A 17720-nucleotide genomic window follows, 5' to 3' on the forward strand; every position below is an offset into this window, starting at 1 on the left:
ACAAAACTTCAGATTCTGTGCCTTATACCTACACCTTCACGTAAAGGTTATAAAGAAATGTTATTTTCTTAGCCGTCTTAACTTTATATTGAGGAAAACTAAACCTGAGTTCATGATATATTAATAATTATACTTTGTACAGGTCATCTGATACTTAGTCATAAAAGTACTCTGCAAAAATGAAGATCAAAAAAATGGATGCCAAAAAGAGGTCAACAAGGCTATTAATATATGAGACTCGCAACATAAGATACTGAATAATAGCAGTCATCTCTACAGAAAAGTTCTCCATAGAGCACAGTTGAACATTCAAATTTCCAAGGATGAAAAGGTTAACAGTAAAAAGCCATTTAGGCTTAATAATAACAGAAGGCAGCCATTTAATCAAAGAAATAATGTAATCTTCCAGGAACATAATAAAATAAAAAATTTCAAATCCATCTGTTAACCATCTTAACAGAGGCACATGTAGATTCTCATCATTACATTAGAATATATACCAGTCATTAACAGTACAGAAGGCTATTACTGCATGCACCTAAGCTTCTAGAAGTTTGCACCTGAAAAGCTTCTGAGGTCCACACAGTACCGCAGTCTCAAAAATAATCGGAAGGAAATGAATGGGTCTGGCACTAGGCTCTAAACATCAGCAGGAAGGAGGGTATATTAAGGTTTACATTTCAAATATCTATGATAGCTAACATATATTGACACACCAAGGGGGTGGAAAGGTGACATAATACAAAGATTTCATACCCATGTAATGACTCATACATATATCTAAGTTTTTCTGTCAACTGAAGGACTAACATACAATTCTACATATACTGTCCAGTTTAATACATGCAGCTAAGGAACAACCTACAATTCAAAGACAGAATCCAATGATATATCAAAACTGCATTGGTATAACTACGAATTTTATTATGTGGACATCTACTGTGGCATGCATCTGTACAAACCTTTCAGGCAGTGGTCCACAGCTGGGTTATGAATAAAAAGGCATAAATTTTTCTCTCTTTTATTACAATGAAGTTTAACAGTACAGAAAAGTCACATGACCTTGGTGGGTCAGATTTCTTAAACCCTGAAACATGAGAAACTCTAAATACATTAAATATTGTTACACATTCAGACTTCCAATGTACAGGTACTTGAAGACAGTTACAGCCCTCACCAAGCTAGGTTGGGGACATGAAGTCCAACAGCATCTGAAATGCTGTGAAGGCATAACTTTACAAATAGCAACATAAGCTTACAGAACTTGCCTTTATTAGGGTGGTATGTTCATGTAATTCCAGCGCCTTCACAATATAACGAACCAAATTTACTATACTTCACTTCTAAAAACCTAGATGAAACATGAAAAAGAAGCCATACAGTATAAATTGCAACTTCAGGAAAAGTTCCTGCTTTATTATTCCAAATAAATTTTCCCATGTAAAATAAATGTCCAATAGTTCCTGGTATGTGGGAAGATAATGTTTGTTAAAGTCACAATGAAGCCTTATTGACGGAAGCTTGGCTATATAAACAGCACAAGTTGAGAAAAGGTTTAATCTCCAAACCTATTAGACTGGATTGAAGTAAGATCAGTAACGGCCACCTTGCGACATTACAGGAGGTCTCATTCCCATCGGAGGTCGAGGAGGCCCACCTTGGTAAGGGGGTACCATTGGCGGTCCCTGCCCATACGGCGGCATAGCACCAGGAAGATAACCTGGCATGCCTTGATGATGACCACCATACTGACCTAAAAAACACATTTAAAACACAAAAAAATAGATTGAGTCTGAGCATTGTACTTTTAAATGCAATGCATTTTTCAGATAAATCTGTTTTATGTGTACACTCAGAAAATCCACTAAATAAAATAAACGTAAAAAGAGGAATACCATGAGGCGGCATTGGGGGTCTCATTCCTTGTTGCTGTGGGATGCCTGGCTGTGGTGGCATCATACCTCCAATTGGCCCAACAGGTGGATTACCAATGGGAGCCTGTCCTGGTCGAGGAAGATTACGTTGATATTTAGGTAACTGTGCTCTTCTCTCTTCCTAGGAATAAAAATATGTGAATGTGAAACATCTGAACACAGAGAGTGTTAAGCATGAAGGTAAGCATCTAAAGTCTTTATAGAGTGAGAGTGATTTTTAAATGTTCCCTTACATGCCAATTACTTTCACCCCACAAACCAGTCCAACTACTTAAAATCTTGATGCCTTAAGAAAACTTTAGCTATTTTTATATTTGAAGCATGTTATATTGAACAACTTTCCAGAAATTATAAATTGCTTTAGCAAGAAACTGTGTAATGAAGAAGGTATATGGACTGCAAGGAACCTGCAGATTCTATCTCACACTTGTTTCTTCAATTAATTAAATTTATGAACAACAAAAATAATTTTTGAGAGAATAAGAACCCAACTCACTGTCTTCTTTTAGAAATAGTCTTAGGGGGGATGTATCTAAGATCAAAACATGCAATATTCACTTTGTTTTGTGGTTCTTAAAAATCAGAATGGTAAAAATCACTTAGCATTCAATCAGATCATAAGACCACTGGTATACAAATTAAAACTTTTCAAATGGACAAGTTGCTACCACAGTACTCAATCAAACTCTGCTAGTAAGAAATGTAAACAACTTACCAGCGATATATCCTCATCTGGATGGATCAACTTACTGGTTGCACTGGTCGTCGTAAGTGTAGCAGGCTTACTTGTTATTGAAGCTGCTGGTTTAGCTGCAGTGCTATTTGTTGTACTAGTGGTTGAAGCTGTAGACTGTGTATATGCAGGGAATGTAGGCTTTGGGGGTTCTGTAGTTGTTGCAGGGGTACTATTTAAGGGCTTGAAATCTGTACCAACAGGTCCTTGGACAGCTGCCTGAGCCTGTAAAACATTATCTTTCATCAACAAAACTTCAAAACCCAAAACTGAATATATCTACTACCTATTTAACTTAAAAACAAGACACTAACATTCAATAAGGGACAAAACTTAAAGTTAAAATCAAGATCAATCCACAAAATTCAAGATAACACATAATACCAAAAGATGCACATCCAAAACACAGCAGTGGAAATAAGAAACAAGTTAGACTACTTATGTAACTTCTCAGATATCATCTATCTCCTCACCAGAAATTACTTAATTTACAAAGCTTCGTATTTATTCCTAACTGAAGAAATATATTATCATATAATGGAATAGCATATTTTCTATTATCATCATTCTAAATTCCTTCTTAAAATTAATCTACCAAGGAGCTCAAAAAAAAAAAAAAAGTTAGAAATTATAGAAAACAAATGTTTGGATAAATTTCAGTTACTAAGTATAGCATAAATAATAACTACCAATGGTGACACATTAAAGATATGTCCTTCAGAAGTATTCTTTATATAGTAATACAACGGCCCTCCCAATTAACAATGGCTAGATTATTATGATGGACTAAAGGGTTTAGTAAGCTTTTAAGTATAAAGTTACCAAGTAATAAATTTGTTACTTTTCATAACACTGAACATCTGAAACACGTAAACTAGGTAAACTTTTAGAAGCAAATGCAGAGTACTAAATTTCCTTACATTATATGTGATGCATTTAGATTAAACAGCATAAAACAGAATAGCTTAATCATGCATCAGGCTAACCATTGGCCACTAAAATGCATTTACTGCTTACATGCTTTTAACCCTTTAGAACCATAGGAGTTTGGGGTATATTTTTTTCTATTAGTGTGCAGTTCAAATTTTCAAATACCATTCATTTATAAGCCATTAATTTTACTTTAAAAAAATTAAACATAATATATTTTTGGGAAAAGATTTAGTTTTAAAGTAGGGTCCAAAGGGTTAATGAAGTTATAAAGCCATTTTTAACAATTTTAAACTGCAACTTCCTGCGTACTTGTGCTGCGCTAGGAAACAGAGCTTTAGAAGACGCAGACAGACTTTCTGAATTGGATGAAGCTGTACTTGAGCTTGTTACAGGTGTCCCCATCTGTAGCATAAAAGAAAGGAAACAATGAAAAGTCTCCAAACAAATGGGTGAAAATAAGCCACGTGGTAGACTTTTTTTTCAGTATAGATTGCATTTTTCTAAATGCAAAATACAATGCAATCAAATCTGTTTTATATATAGAGGCAGGCAGTTAATGCACTTACAGTAAACAGTGACACTATGAGCCTCAAAAAAACTTTTTAAATTCTACACCAATAAACCTAATTAACCACAGGTTTTTTCCCCTAAAACTAATGTTTTACACTATGATATTTCAAAACTGGTACCTTAAACTGAGAATTATGATGCATTATTGACACTTCAATCCAATTCTCCATCGATAACTACAATTTTTGCCAAAAGTTTAATAGGATAAACAAAAAACAATAAACAAAATCCCCCCACATCGAAAACGTAAGTTAATGTACTTAAAAAGTAATGCTTTTAATTTAGGAACTACAAACAGAAAAAAATTTGAAGAAAGGAAACATCTAAGGGATAATTTTAAGGTGAACAATAAAGAACATACATCCTGAGCGTCTCAATTCTGAATGAATTAAATACATCTGCTTAACTCTGAAACAAACTGGGGGGAAAAAGCAAAGGTAACAACCATTATATACATGCTATATATAAAAGAAGGACTTTTTGCTTCTGAGTTCTGGGGAGAAAAAAAAAAGGACGAGTAGGAAATATGAGTGTGACTAGGTCAAAAGACGTTAAATGATGCCCTTCCAGCAACAGTGAGGCACTACTGTCTGTCACAATTCTAGACTAAAGGAAGAGCCCAAAAATTATTTGCTAAGGTCTTAGGATTTTTCATCTTTGACTTTGGTTTTCATTCTACTCATAGCTCATTAGGTAAAGGAGGACCTCATAACATTTTTATGTATTTAAGTTCCCAGAAATTAAATTTTCATTTCTAACTAAAGCTAAGAATAACCAGAGTTCACAACTACGAAAAAATAACATACTACACTATTTTCTGGTTCCAGTCAACCTTTTATGAGTAAAGGAAATCAATGTGTGCAAAAATGGAAGAGAACGCCACTTCTTCAGTATAGTTAATAAATTGTATTAAGAAGATTACTATTTTTAAAATGACTTGACATTTTCAAAGAGTTCAGTGAATAACTCCACTTTACCTTGAAATATAAGTGCACTCTTTTTCAGAAATTTCACCTTACCTGTCCTGCACTGGGGAAAAGAGGCTTAGTAACTGGAGGCTGTGGAGCTGGAACTGTTGCTGTTGGTGCAGGTGGTCTGTTAAGAATACCTGGCGCTGAAACAGCCTGTGCTTGAGTCATTGGAGGAATTCCAGGACGTGGAACAGGAGGGGGCATACCTGCAGAGAAGAAATACTGGAGTGGGACCCGGTTGCTGAAACATTTAGTTTAGAAAAAATACTTCCTCAAAACTTTGCCATTAAAACATACTAAATTAAATTTAAAATGATTCTAGGGAATTCCCTGGCAGTCCAGTGGTTAGGACTCGGCTTTCACTGCTGTGGCCCGGGATCAATCCCTGGTAAGGGAACCAAGATCTCATAAGCCGTGCGGCACAGACACACACACAAAAAAGATTCTATACTACAAAGTTATCAATACTGACGACTGACTGCTGAACTCAATGAAGCTCGAAGTACTTAGGCACTTGCCCCCTTGGAACAGTTTTGCCTCCAACTTTCCACACCTTTGCGTCTCTTCAGAATTTTGGGACATGAAAGATACCACTAGAAACCCTGTATATGGGCAAAGCCAACAATTAGGCTTATTGATATTACTGATGCAGCAAATTTTTGAAACATATAGAATTATTTCAATCATCTAACAGATGTTTCCAGAACTCTAATGCAAACTACAGTAAAAACTGTTAATAGGTCATATACCCATAAAAATTTTTCCAGAAACTAAGTTATTCCTTTAAGTGTGCTTTAAATACACAAATTTTCCTAAAATATACCACTAGGCATTCTTTGAAGTTCCTCAATGTAACTTAAAACTTTTACTGACTTCACATTACCAAGTGAACATAGGTTATTTTTCTGTATTCATTTAAATGCCTAAAATTCTCTCAGAGCATGATGTACGTGAAGCTGTTGCCTATAAATTAATGGTTGCACTGGCATGATTCATATTTTGCTGCTGCTTTATTTTTCTGTTCCTTTTACACTATCACTTGAGTACATTTGAATCTGGCTATAGACTGCAAACCAAACTTGCTAGGATTAAAATGCTAGGCAATGGACTCAGAGAGCCTCATGAAGACCTCTGTGGCACATTTACTGGGCTAACCAAATCCCTTTCCCCACACTGTAGGCTAAAAAGTAAAGATACTTTATTTCCCAGGCTTCCCTGCACCTAGAAGCTCCATTAGACCTATTTCTGGCCAATGATATGTAAAAGGCTAAGGAGATTCTGGGAAAGTTACTTTGTTCCCCAATACAAGAAAAAGGAAAGCACCCTTTCTTGCCTGAGATCTTATAACTACTGAGTTACATGTCTGAGAGAGAAAGCTAAGGTTGGTAAAGTGGAAAATTTTTGAAGTATGGGTTCTTGTTATCACTGGAGCCACTGAGTCTACCACTTTTAGGTTGAGTGAGATAATAAATACCTACGTTGTTTAATAGTTTGTTGGATTTCTCTATTACTTGTTAAGAGTCTCTAGTACTTGCCTAAAATATTCCTAACAGATACAACCACTCTTTTTTTTTTTTTTTTTTAAATTTTTACGCTTTATTTATTTATTTTTGGCTGTGTTGGGTCTTCGTTTCTGTGCGTGGGCTTTCTCTGGTTGTGGCGAGTGGGGGCCGCTCTTCATCGCCGTGCGCGGGCCTCTCACTGTCGCGGCCTCTCTTGTTGCGGAGCACAGGCTCCAAACGCGCAGGCTCAGTACTTGTGGCTCACGGGCCTAGTTGCTCCGCGGCATGTGGGATCCTCCCAGACCAGGGCTCGAACCCATGTCCCCTGCATTGGCAGGCAGATTCTCAACCACTGCGCCACCAGGGAAGCCCATAACCACTCTTAAGTCACAGGCTCAGTGACTCACTCTGGTTGCTTTGAGGACTACTTTTACTATTTCAAAACTCGGAACTCAAAACAAAACGAGATCATCACATTTCTCACAGTAATTTTAAAAAGAAGTCACTGGGGCTTCCCTGGTGGCGCAGTGGTTGAGAGTCTGCCTGCCAATGCAGGGGACACGGGTTCGAGCCCTGGTCTGGGAGGATCCCACATACCGCAGAGCAATTGGGCCCGTGATCCACAACTGCTGAGCCTGCGCGTCTGGAGCCTGTGCTCCGCAACGAGAGGCCGTGACAGTGAGAGGCCCGCGCACCGCGATGAAGAGTGGGCCCCGCTCGCCGCAACTGGAGAAAGCCCTCGCACAGAAACGAAGACCCAACACAGCCAAAAATAAATAAATAAATAAATAAATTTATTAAAAAAAAAATAATAAGCCAGGAAATATATATCTGCGCTCTTCCACAAAAAAATAAAATATAAAATAAAATAAAAAGTCACTAACTTATAGAAACTTTAAAATTACACCAATTTTAAAACTGCACCAATGCCCACAAATCTACTGTCTAAAATACTTAAGAATAAAGCACTTCTGTCATATTAAAAAGGAAACTAACATTTCATACCTGGTGGCATACCAGGCATCAGAGGTGGTATTCCCGGTCCAGGTGGCATCATCCCACCCATTGGCATCATTCTATTAGAAAGCAAATTTCAAGAGACAACTAAAGTTAATTAACAGTATAAAACATTAGAAAATATTTTGGCTAAAGCCTGAAACAATAGATAAGACTTGAATTTGACCCCTAATACTGAAATCAATCAAGCTGAAAGAACACACAACACACTAAAACAATTCTATCAAAATAAATTCCCTAAAAACCAGCAAACTCTTTGGTTTACCAGTAAAATAGGGGAAAAAATTCAGTCTTTGTTAACAGAACATTTTAATACATTTAAAGTCACTGAGAACAATTATTATACTCTCCTTAATATAAACAAGAGGCCTTATCCAAAACGTGTGTAACTGGAAAACAAAATCACCTTTTGTCTCACTTGGAAAATATCCACAGAATATTAATCAAAAAAACAAAACAAAAAAATCCTCTATATTTTAGAGTTATCAGATTTTTTCAAAATCAAAATACTGAATGTACTCTGTGGAGTAAAGATTTGTTTTGGACAGGCACGGAAAAACTACCATCAAAATTAAAGATAATCAAAAGTAAACTCAGAATCCCTACTTTTCATGTACAAAGTTCCTAACACTAAACCAGGACTTAAAAACACAACCCATATTTGTTTTCCTTTCCTTAAAAGAGCTCACCTTCAAATATCAGTGTCCAATTCACTTAAAAAATTACAAGTTTGTGAATTAATGATTTAGGATTCTTATCAGAATAACTTCTATATATAGATTTTATTAGAAGAAAAATCAATTACCTTCTATAGTAACAGAGCACGTAATTTGGCAAAGGAATATATACTCTTTCTTAAATATCAACCCTTTTTACTAAGTCCCCTTACTTTTAGCAGTTTGGGGAAAACAGCTGCACAATTAGAAAATGCTTTGTTTATATGAGTCTATTACGATTTCCTCACAGATGTTTTAGTTCCCTCCTTTAAGAGATCTGTGTCAATCAGTTTGCAAAGTTTAGAAGTTTTAGTGAGGAAGATTAGAAAACTTCTGAAGTCAACTTAATAGATACCATTAAACACACAAAAAAATGACATTATGATTATACCTCCTGAATTACATTACGAATGAGATGCTTACATGTTTTCACCGCAAAATGACTGGGTGTATTTTCTCTGATGATGCAATCTGTGAAAATGTATGACAAAATCAAAATCTAACTGATTTTCAAAATACAGTGGGAAAGTGTATTGTATACCTCTCACATCCAACAATACTTAAATAAAAGTGATGGGCACGAGCACCTCATATTCATTTTAGTTCTTGATGCCTTGACAAATAAATCATTTACAGAGTTTGCTTCTTGTCACAACTACAAAGTGTCATGGACAGTTTTGTATCTCAGAAACTCAAATCTACAACCAACTACTTTAATTACATCAGATGCAACTGAAGCAGATGGCTGCCTACATACATCGTAAAACCCAAAAATCTGTTCTCTTCAGAGTCAAATTTATATTCCTTAAATTTATTAGTAGATCCCTTTATCAGGTAAGTTTAATAGTTACAGAGCCCATACCTTTTAGAAGCAAAAAGAAAAAAAAAAACAGCAAAGTAACATTTAAGTGATGTAACACACCCAAGTTGAAAAAGATCATTACTAGGCACAAGCCCACAAGTCAATTAAAAGAGTTTTCTTACCCAGGTGGCATTCCTGGCATAACTGGTGGCATTCCTGGCATCAGAGGAGGAACACCTGGCATTAATGGAGGTATGCCTATAGACAAGAATTTCAACCAAAAAAATAAAAAAGGGTTAAGAGGAAAAAATTAATACTTCTAAACTGTGTCAACAAAGACCTGAGAATGTTAAATTGTAAGAAGCCTTATGTGCTACCTGGAGGCATTCCTGGTGCTCCTGGAACTGGTGGTAGTCCTGGTTGTGCCATTGGGGGGATATAACCTTGTTGAGGTTGAACAGGCTGTGGTTGAAATGAAGTTGAAGCTGCAGAGTCATCATCATCATATTCATCAGAATCCTCTTGTTGTTTCTTTTTTTGACTCTCTGCTAAAAAAAGTTTAAATTAATTTTTCCCATAGAGTAAAAAAAGAAAACCTAAGCAAGTTTAAGACATTCAACATTTAAAAATTTTATTTCAGTGCAACTAGCTCCCGAGATTTTTCTTCCAAAAAAACCTCAGTTAACACTGCTCTTTACTCTTCAAATGTTTTTTCAATCTGTATTAAGCAAGAAGGTTAACATCCTTTCCCTATTCTATGGCAGGTAAAGAACATTTTCCTAAAGCAGTTATACTTTAAAAAACTATGAAAGGTAAAGGTAAACTATGAAAGGTAAACTATGAAAACTAGTCTGACCTCTCCGTAATGCTTTTCAAAACCAAAGATTTCATAGGTTATTAGTAAGTTTCTATCATTGGGATAGGAGAGGGCCGCAAATCCCAAGTCAAATACACCGCTAAAAAAATTTACAATTAGTGGTTTCATAAATCAAAACAAGCTACCTTCCTTTTCAAAGGCCTCAACACTTGCTAAATCCACCTGGAATTCAATTATGAGTAAAAATATTATAAAATGTATGGAATGATCCAAATGCTACCACATATACAAATAAAATCCATTAACTTCGAACATAAGACAAAAAAAAAAACCCTCAAAATTGGAATTCTGAATGGACCTAACATCTACCATTAAATTTATACTTGAAAATATTGTAATAATACTCTCACTAGTCAAGCTGTATCAAGAAAAAGCATACATCTTAGTATTTACCTTGTGTTTTCTGTTCAAGAAGTCGTCTTCTTTCATCCATGTCTTTTTCTGGAATACCTTCCATACCATATATTTCCAACTCTATGTCTGTTCTCCCAGGTATTGCATTTGGTACTGCATCTATTGTCTCTTTATGCACCTAACATTAAAAAAAAATCCCACACAAACAAAACAGAAACCTTCCATTAGATAGACAAAAGTGCCTCATTAAAGTCTTTTAAAGAGTAATTTTAAATTACTCAGAGACCACTTAGTATAATGGTTAAGAATGACTGGTTCCATAGTGAGACTATGTGGATTCAAGCCCCAGCTTTATGGCCTACTAGCTATGTGAGATTAGACAAATTCTTTGACCTAAGTCTCAGTTTACTTCACCTATTCAGCACCTAACTTCTGGGGTCATTTTTAGGATTAAAAAAAATACTGTGTATGTAAAAAGCATTTGGCAATATGAAGCACATAGCAAGGGCTCAATAAACAATTTCAAGTTTACCTTATAACCTTGATTGCTTGAATTATTAACAATGAACTAATAGTGCTACTCAAATCAGAGAAGTGTGAAGTCTGAACTAAGTAAAGCTTATGAAGTCTTAAAATTAAGTATTAAAGTAAATTTTCCAACAATGTATCCTGAGACAGCTAGTAGCTACAAACCACAAAAGTGACATTTCCAATTAGCACTACCCGTAACTAATGAGTCACCTGAAGAGCCTAACACTGCCATAGTAGTGATCCTGTCACCTTCCATCTCTGAATTTATTTGGCAGATCACAAAAAGAAGTCCTTCAGAGGTTTTATTGTAAAACACTGGGGATCTAGCACCTTTTTTCACTGTATGGTTTTTGCTAGATCCAACATTTCTAACCCTCAAACGCGAATAACTTTTGCCAATATGCTAAAATCCCTGTCGGTCTTGGTTTCTTACGCAAAAGGTATTAACTTAGGCTAAAGGATGTCAAAATAGTTTCCCTAAAATATCAGCTTCACCTGGAAGCTTATTAGAAATGCAAATTCTACACCAATAAAATTTTTTTAAAAAATAAATAAGAAATGCAAATTCTCAGGCCACGCCTGAGCCCTACTGAATCAGAAACTCTTGGGTGGAACCACAAATATATCTAACAAGACTTCAAGGTGATTCCTTTGCACACTCAAGTTTGAGAACCACTTATTTAGGTTAATGACTTGGATATATTGGTCCAAGTAATACTCAATTTTTCTTTCCTTCCAAGACACTTTCATGGAAGAATAGAAAGGTAATTAAAGAAAACTAAGTATTTTCCTGGAGGAATATCTCAAAGATTTTAAAAAGTGATATGCAAATCAAATTCACAAATTATCTTATTGTGATTAAAAGATCCATGAATAAAGCTACTCAATGAGTGACAATCACCATTTTCTAAATTTTTTGGAATATGTTACTTCTCTTGATGAAGGCAGATGAAGTAACTCATATATATGTTCTCTGAAAAAATACAATTACATTCACATACACATTAACTAGTTTTCACTACATTTCTAAGTGATGAAGGAAAGAAATACCTTAATTAAAAGGTATTGCAAAGAGAAGAAAAAATAACGCCATTCACTCAAAATCTTCCCAACCTTATGTTACAGCCAGAATTAGATTTCTTAGAGTCTTACGTAGTAGAAATTAGTATGGTCTCGGCTGAAAAGATAGGAGCAAACACTGATGTAAAACATCTAAACTACTAATGTCCTAAACTAATCTATAAAACTCCAGCATGTGTCTGATTTAACTGCCATGCCTATCTCACAGGCTGCTGTGAAATTATGGTAAGAACATATAAACAAAAGCACTTAGTCAATTAAAGATTATTACTAATAGTTTCTTAACTAATCTCCTTCCAGCTTCCACTCCATTTCTCTGCTCTTCTCTATAGTACAACTCCTTGAAATAGCGTCTCTACTTTCCCCTCTCAGTTTCTCTTGCAAGCATTCCTATCAGCCTTTCATCCTCTTCATTCTAGGAAATCACTCTTGGCAAGTAACCAATGACCTCTACTTTGATTAATCCAATCTTAGTCCTGTGCTTAACTAACCTACCACCAGCATTTGACTTAAATAAATAACTCACTCCTTGAAACACTTCATTTGGCTTCCACAGCACTACTCTCTTGGTTTTCCTACCTTTTCAATCTTCTTGATTGGTTTCTTTTAATCGTCTGACATCTAAATGCTGGGAGTGGCCCAAGGTGGTGTCCTTGGCACCACTTTTCTATCTATATTCTACTCCCTAAGGACACATAATATCATGGCTTAAAATAGCCATCCTTATACTGTATCCCCCCAAATTTCTATCAGCAGCTCCAACCTCTCTGAACTGCAGACCTGTAGATTCAACTGCTTATATGACATCTTCATCTGGATATTCAACAGACCTTCTCAAAATCTCAAAACTAACATACCCACACTCAAAATCAACATAAGATGATCCTGATAGCCTCATCCCTAAGCCTATCTTTCCTGCAGCTTTCCACATTTCAGTACAGTCGTCCCTTGGTACCAAGGCATGATTGGTTCCAGGACCACTCCCCCCAATACCAAGGATGCTCAAGTCCCTTATATAAAATGGCATAGTACAGTTAGCCCTCTGTAGCCACGGATTCTGCACACGTGGATTCAACTTACCTGATTTCAATCGCAGTGTAATACGCAGATGTGGATACCAAGGGCCAAATGAATACAGTAACTCACTTTTCACACTGCTCAGGCCAAAAACTTTCAGATCATCCTCCACTCCTCACTTTCTCATACTCCACATCTAATTCATCAGCAAATTCTCTGTCACCATCACCTCTTGCCTGGAATACTCTTGCCTGGTCTCCTAAGTGGTCTTACTGCATTCTACAGTCTACTCTCAACCCTGCAGCCAAAATGACTCTTTAAGAAGTGTGCCAAAGCATGTTACATCTCAATTAAAACCTCCCATTTCATTCAGTATTAAAGAAAATGGCCTACAATAGCCTGCAAGCCCTCCTATGTAAAGTAGCACATTGCTGCCCTTGCCCTCAATATAGGAGAATGCTCCTGACGTGAAGGTCTTTCATTTGCTGTTCCCTGGAATCTCTCCCTCACCTCCTTTCAGATCTCTGTTCAGATGTCAGTTTCTCATTCAGGCCTGTACTACCTTGTGGCCCTCCCCTACCTAGTTTTAACCCTTACCTAGTTTTAGTTTTCTGTCACATATCAGCATAAAATTAAATATTTATAGGTTGTTCTCCTCCACAATGTAAATCTAAACTCCACAATGATAACTTTGATTTATTCACTGCTGTATATTCAGTGCCTAAAACATTGTACAGTACTGTCTCACAGAAACTTTGTGATAAATGGTAATGTTCTGCATCTGTACTATCCAATACAACAGTCATCCACCAGTCACTTGTGGCTGAGCACTGGAAATGTGACTATAATGTGACTGAGGAATTGAAGTTTTAATTTTTAAATTTCTGTTTAAATAGCCACAAGTAACTAGTGACTAACACAGTGGAAAACTGTGGGTTTCATATTTTTAAATGGATACAGAATTGTTATTATAGCGACATAATTGGAGTGAAACAGATCTTTATAAACTTATTTTTAAACTTGGGGAAGCAATATCTTGTTTTAATTTACCTCCCTGCCTCCTACCAACAGTAGTTTCCAATGAATGGGGATTTGCTCATCTCACATCTCTCTAGGGTCCAATTAGGCAAAACTTCAGGCAGCTCTAGGACTGGCAAAAGTAGAAGAAATAATGTTGAATAAAAAAGGTACTTATTAGGGCTTCCCTGGTGGCGCAGTGGTTGAGAATCTGCCCGCCAATGCAGGGGACATGGGTTCGAGCCCTGGTCTGGGAAGATCCCACATGCCGAGGAGCAACTAGGCCCGTGAGCCACAACTACTGAGCCTGCGCGTCTCAAGCCTGTGCTCCGCAACAAGAGAGGCCACGATAGTGAGAAGCCCGTGCACTGCGATGAAGAGTGGCCCCCACTTGCCCCAACTAGAGAAAGCCCTCCCCACCTAGTAGTGAAAGAACTCAAGAAACCTAGAAATTATTAAATGAAACACCATGCCACCATTCCAAAAGAGGTCCATGGAATAAATGGTAGCCTAGCCCCAGGCAACAGATTATAACAAATCCTTCAAGGACAGTAAGTAATGGCGGTTAATTCTGTACTAATTCTTATGGGATTGGATTTGGTCAGACTGCCCACAAAATTTAAATCACTGATCCTTGTTCTCTTAGCCAAGTACTGAGGAAATACTTCGTGATCTCAACCTAATTGTCACCCATCTAAATCTAGGATAAAAGGTATTGTCAATAATTTAAAGGTAAATACTAGCATAAACTCTTTAAACATGAAAAATCAATTGTTTATCTTCTCAATGGCTAAAAAACAGGGTTTTTTTCTATTTTAAAGCTGACTGGTCATCTTATCTAATCTTTTGCAATAAACAAAAAAAAAAACTCTACAGCTATCTAAGAGAAATTCAAGATTTTTTCCCCATGTTGTTTCCAAACTACAAGAGAGCAAAAATTAAATGCAGAAGAAACTCCTTACCTGCATGCAATGAATAGCTAAGCCAGGTCCTGTATACAATTTCTTATGACATATATGACATTTAAAATGCTTTGCTTTTTGGTGCTGTATAAGGATCTTCTCATCATCAAAATCTCTATTACAATACCTGATCACTATTGTTAAGGTACAAAAATAGCACAATAATGACACTGCCTATAAAAAATAAATCTGTAATGAAAGAGAACAGCAGTAACATTAAAAACAGGCAACAGCTAAAACCAAGAGTACTTTATATAAACTCTACTTTTGATATTTATTATATAACTAAGGATTAACCTGCCACATAATTTTGGAATTTTCAATGTCCTGGAAGATCACAATATCTCTTCACCACCCCTAAATAAACACATCTCAGTAGGCAATATGGTTTTGTCAAATTCCCGCGTTTCACACAGATTTATATGAAATTAACTTTTCTTTTGCTCAATGTCTCAACATTTACAAATACACACTGTGAACTGGAAGGGTTCAAAATGTTTAAAAAAAAAAAAAAAACCCAAAGTTAATGTGGACAGAACTTCAAAAATTAGAAGATGAAAATAATCGAAATACCAAGAATTTACCTAACATTTAAAATTTAATGTTTATATTATTTAGAATCTGAAAATAAGTTCATTGCGACAATTTCCTATGAACAATCCACAAAGTTGCTTGCAATTCCGTACGAATTTGTCGCCCAAGAATGTATTTAAATTCACAGATAAGTTGTCAATAATACTGAGAATTCTTCTCTCCCTTGTCAGATTTTCCTAAAAGCACTTTACAAAATCCGTAACCGTTTTTCAACTATTATATAAATAAATGAAGCGTTTCTAGGTACCAGACAGTAAATAAAATCAATTGAAACGTGAAGTTTACTAACGTTTCCGGGGGAAAAAAAAAAAAACCGACGCCACGTTTCATTAGTAAGAGGCACTTTCTCACTCCAATAAAACCAGGTAAAAAGATAACAAGAAACCCCACCCTGTAAGAGAACGCTTCTCCAAGATTAAGGCGTCAGTGGGTGGGAGGCGGAAGCTAGATCTTCCCCAAAACCCCCGCAAAAAAAAAAAAAAAAAAAAGGGTGGGGGGGGCGTCGAAATCAGGGTTGACTAACATAAGCCTTTACTAAACCACTGATTCTACAAAAAAAAAAAAAAAGAAAAAGAAAAAAGTGGGTGACCGACTCCGGAAGCTCCCCCCTGGATCCGCCACAGAGTCAATCAGCGTACTATACTGGAAGCAAGTCCCTTTGTTGAACCGTCACCAAAACGACGGAGTGTGGCAGAAGAGTCCTCAGGGGACTCTGTCCTTGGTGAAGGGGGTCCAAGCCGCCTCCCCGTGGGTCAACGCTCGCACCAAACCAAGACCCTCCTGAGTCACGGAGTCCCACGACCCACAATGCCAGAGCTTCTCGCCCCAGGGACCCCATTTTCCGAGAAGCATTCCCAAGTCCGAGTCCAGCCACCAAACCACTGACCCCGAGGCCTAGATCCCACTCTCCGCCATAGGCCAAAGCCAGGCCTCCCCGTCCCAGTCACCACCAACCGGCGCCCCCGCTCGGCCTCGACTTCAAACCGACAAAGGATACCAGCACCACGGCTTCAGCTGCTTCTTCTTCTTGCGACCCATAACTGCGCTCTACCGACAAAAAAAAAGGGAGGAGAAAACAAGCAGGAAAAACTAGCCGAAGAATCGCTCACTCTCCCGACCCTACCGCCACCACCGCGTCCCACAGGAAACAGCCACAAAATGGCCGACGCCCTCGCTCGCTGCTCTGCCTCCCGTCAGGCACTGCGGCCGGGGGCGGTGCCAGGCAGGGGAGGGTCACATGACGAGGCCTCGCCCTGAGTGGGCGGACACTCGCGCCAGCGGAGGGCCGGCTGCCATCTTGTCCGTGCGTGCGGTCCGGGCTCTCCCGTGCGTGCGAATTATTCCGGGTTTATTTTGTTTGTAAAAGAGCCGGGGACACGTAGGTGCGCCGAGACAGCGCGAATTGGAGAAAAAAAAAAACCTCAATAGGTTACCAGAGTAATTCAAGGTAAACTACAAATAAAGGATAATTGAGACAGCGCCCAATTTTTCATTTTGTTTCATTTCCCGGATTACTCCTTTCTGTAGTAAGTGTTGGACGTTTGCCTACTAAGTCGAAGAAGTCGCAGTCTTTGCCTTGTAATTCACAGATCGGTGACGGATGCGTAAACGACGCAGCGTGGCCACCGCGGTGACGGAAATTCGAGGTGCTGCGGAACCTCAGAGGAGGGGAACCTCAGAGGAGGGGAACCGTTTACAGGGCCTTGGCGGTCATTGGGGTATCGAGGAAGGCTTCCTGCAGGGTCAATGGGAGCAAACGAGGTGGAGGAGAGGGTATCTCATTAAGGGCGCAAAAAGTGCACGTCTTTGAGCCTGAGCACCTGAAAAAACACTAGAGATAGTAGGGTTGGAGCTCGTAGTGAAGGGGCTGATGGCAAGAGATAATCCTAGGGAGGCTGGCAAAGGCGACTTCCGGAGATTCTCCAGCAGTCTGAGGAGCTGGATTTTATGCTGAAGTCTCTGGGAAGCAACAGAAGAGTTTTAAGAGGGCAGGTAGAGAAAAACGCAAATAAGAGTATAGCTGGTTAAGAGTCCAGTGCTTGGGTTCATTTTCCACCAGTGCCACTGCCTATTTGCATGGCTTTGGGCAAGCCACTTAAACTTCCTCTGT

The 17720-nt window shown here is 37.8% G+C and overlaps 1 protein-coding gene across 7 annotated transcripts; it reads right to left on the bottom strand.

Moving 5' to 3' along the window:
- Positions 1 to 903: 903 nt before the first annotated feature.
- ZNF207 (zinc finger protein 207) lies at positions 904 to 16797 on the bottom strand. Of its 7 annotated transcripts, none has more exons than XM_082370903.1 (12): positions 16608 to 16797; positions 15017 to 15143; positions 10449 to 10587; positions 9556 to 9726; positions 9361 to 9436; positions 8800 to 8847; positions 7649 to 7719; positions 5190 to 5347; positions 3910 to 4002; positions 2650 to 2892; positions 1896 to 2055; positions 904 to 1753 (listed from the first exon to the last, which is right to left on the bottom strand). In XM_082370903.1, exons 1-12 carry the CDS (start codon positions 16646 to 16648, stop codon positions 1593 to 1595), a joined length of 1488 nt encoding a protein of 495 aa, XP_082227029.1. In that variant the 5' UTR covers positions 16649 to 16797; the 3' UTR covers positions 904 to 1592. The 7 variants fall into 7 exon arrangements, with proteins under 7 accessions (XP_082227029.1, XP_082227030.1, XP_082227024.1 ...); XM_082370904.1 differs by having other exon boundaries at positions 9556 to 9723; positions 16608 to 16787; XM_082370898.1 differs by lacking the exon at positions 8800 to 8847 and having other exon boundaries at positions 16608 to 16790.
- Positions 16798 to 17720: the final 923 nt, after the last annotated feature.

Source organism: Balaenoptera borealis (assembly GCF_965194805.1).
Source record: "Balaenoptera borealis genome assembly, chromosome: 20".
Taxonomy (NCBI): Eukaryota; Metazoa; Chordata; class Mammalia; order Artiodactyla; family Balaenopteridae; genus Balaenoptera; species Balaenoptera borealis.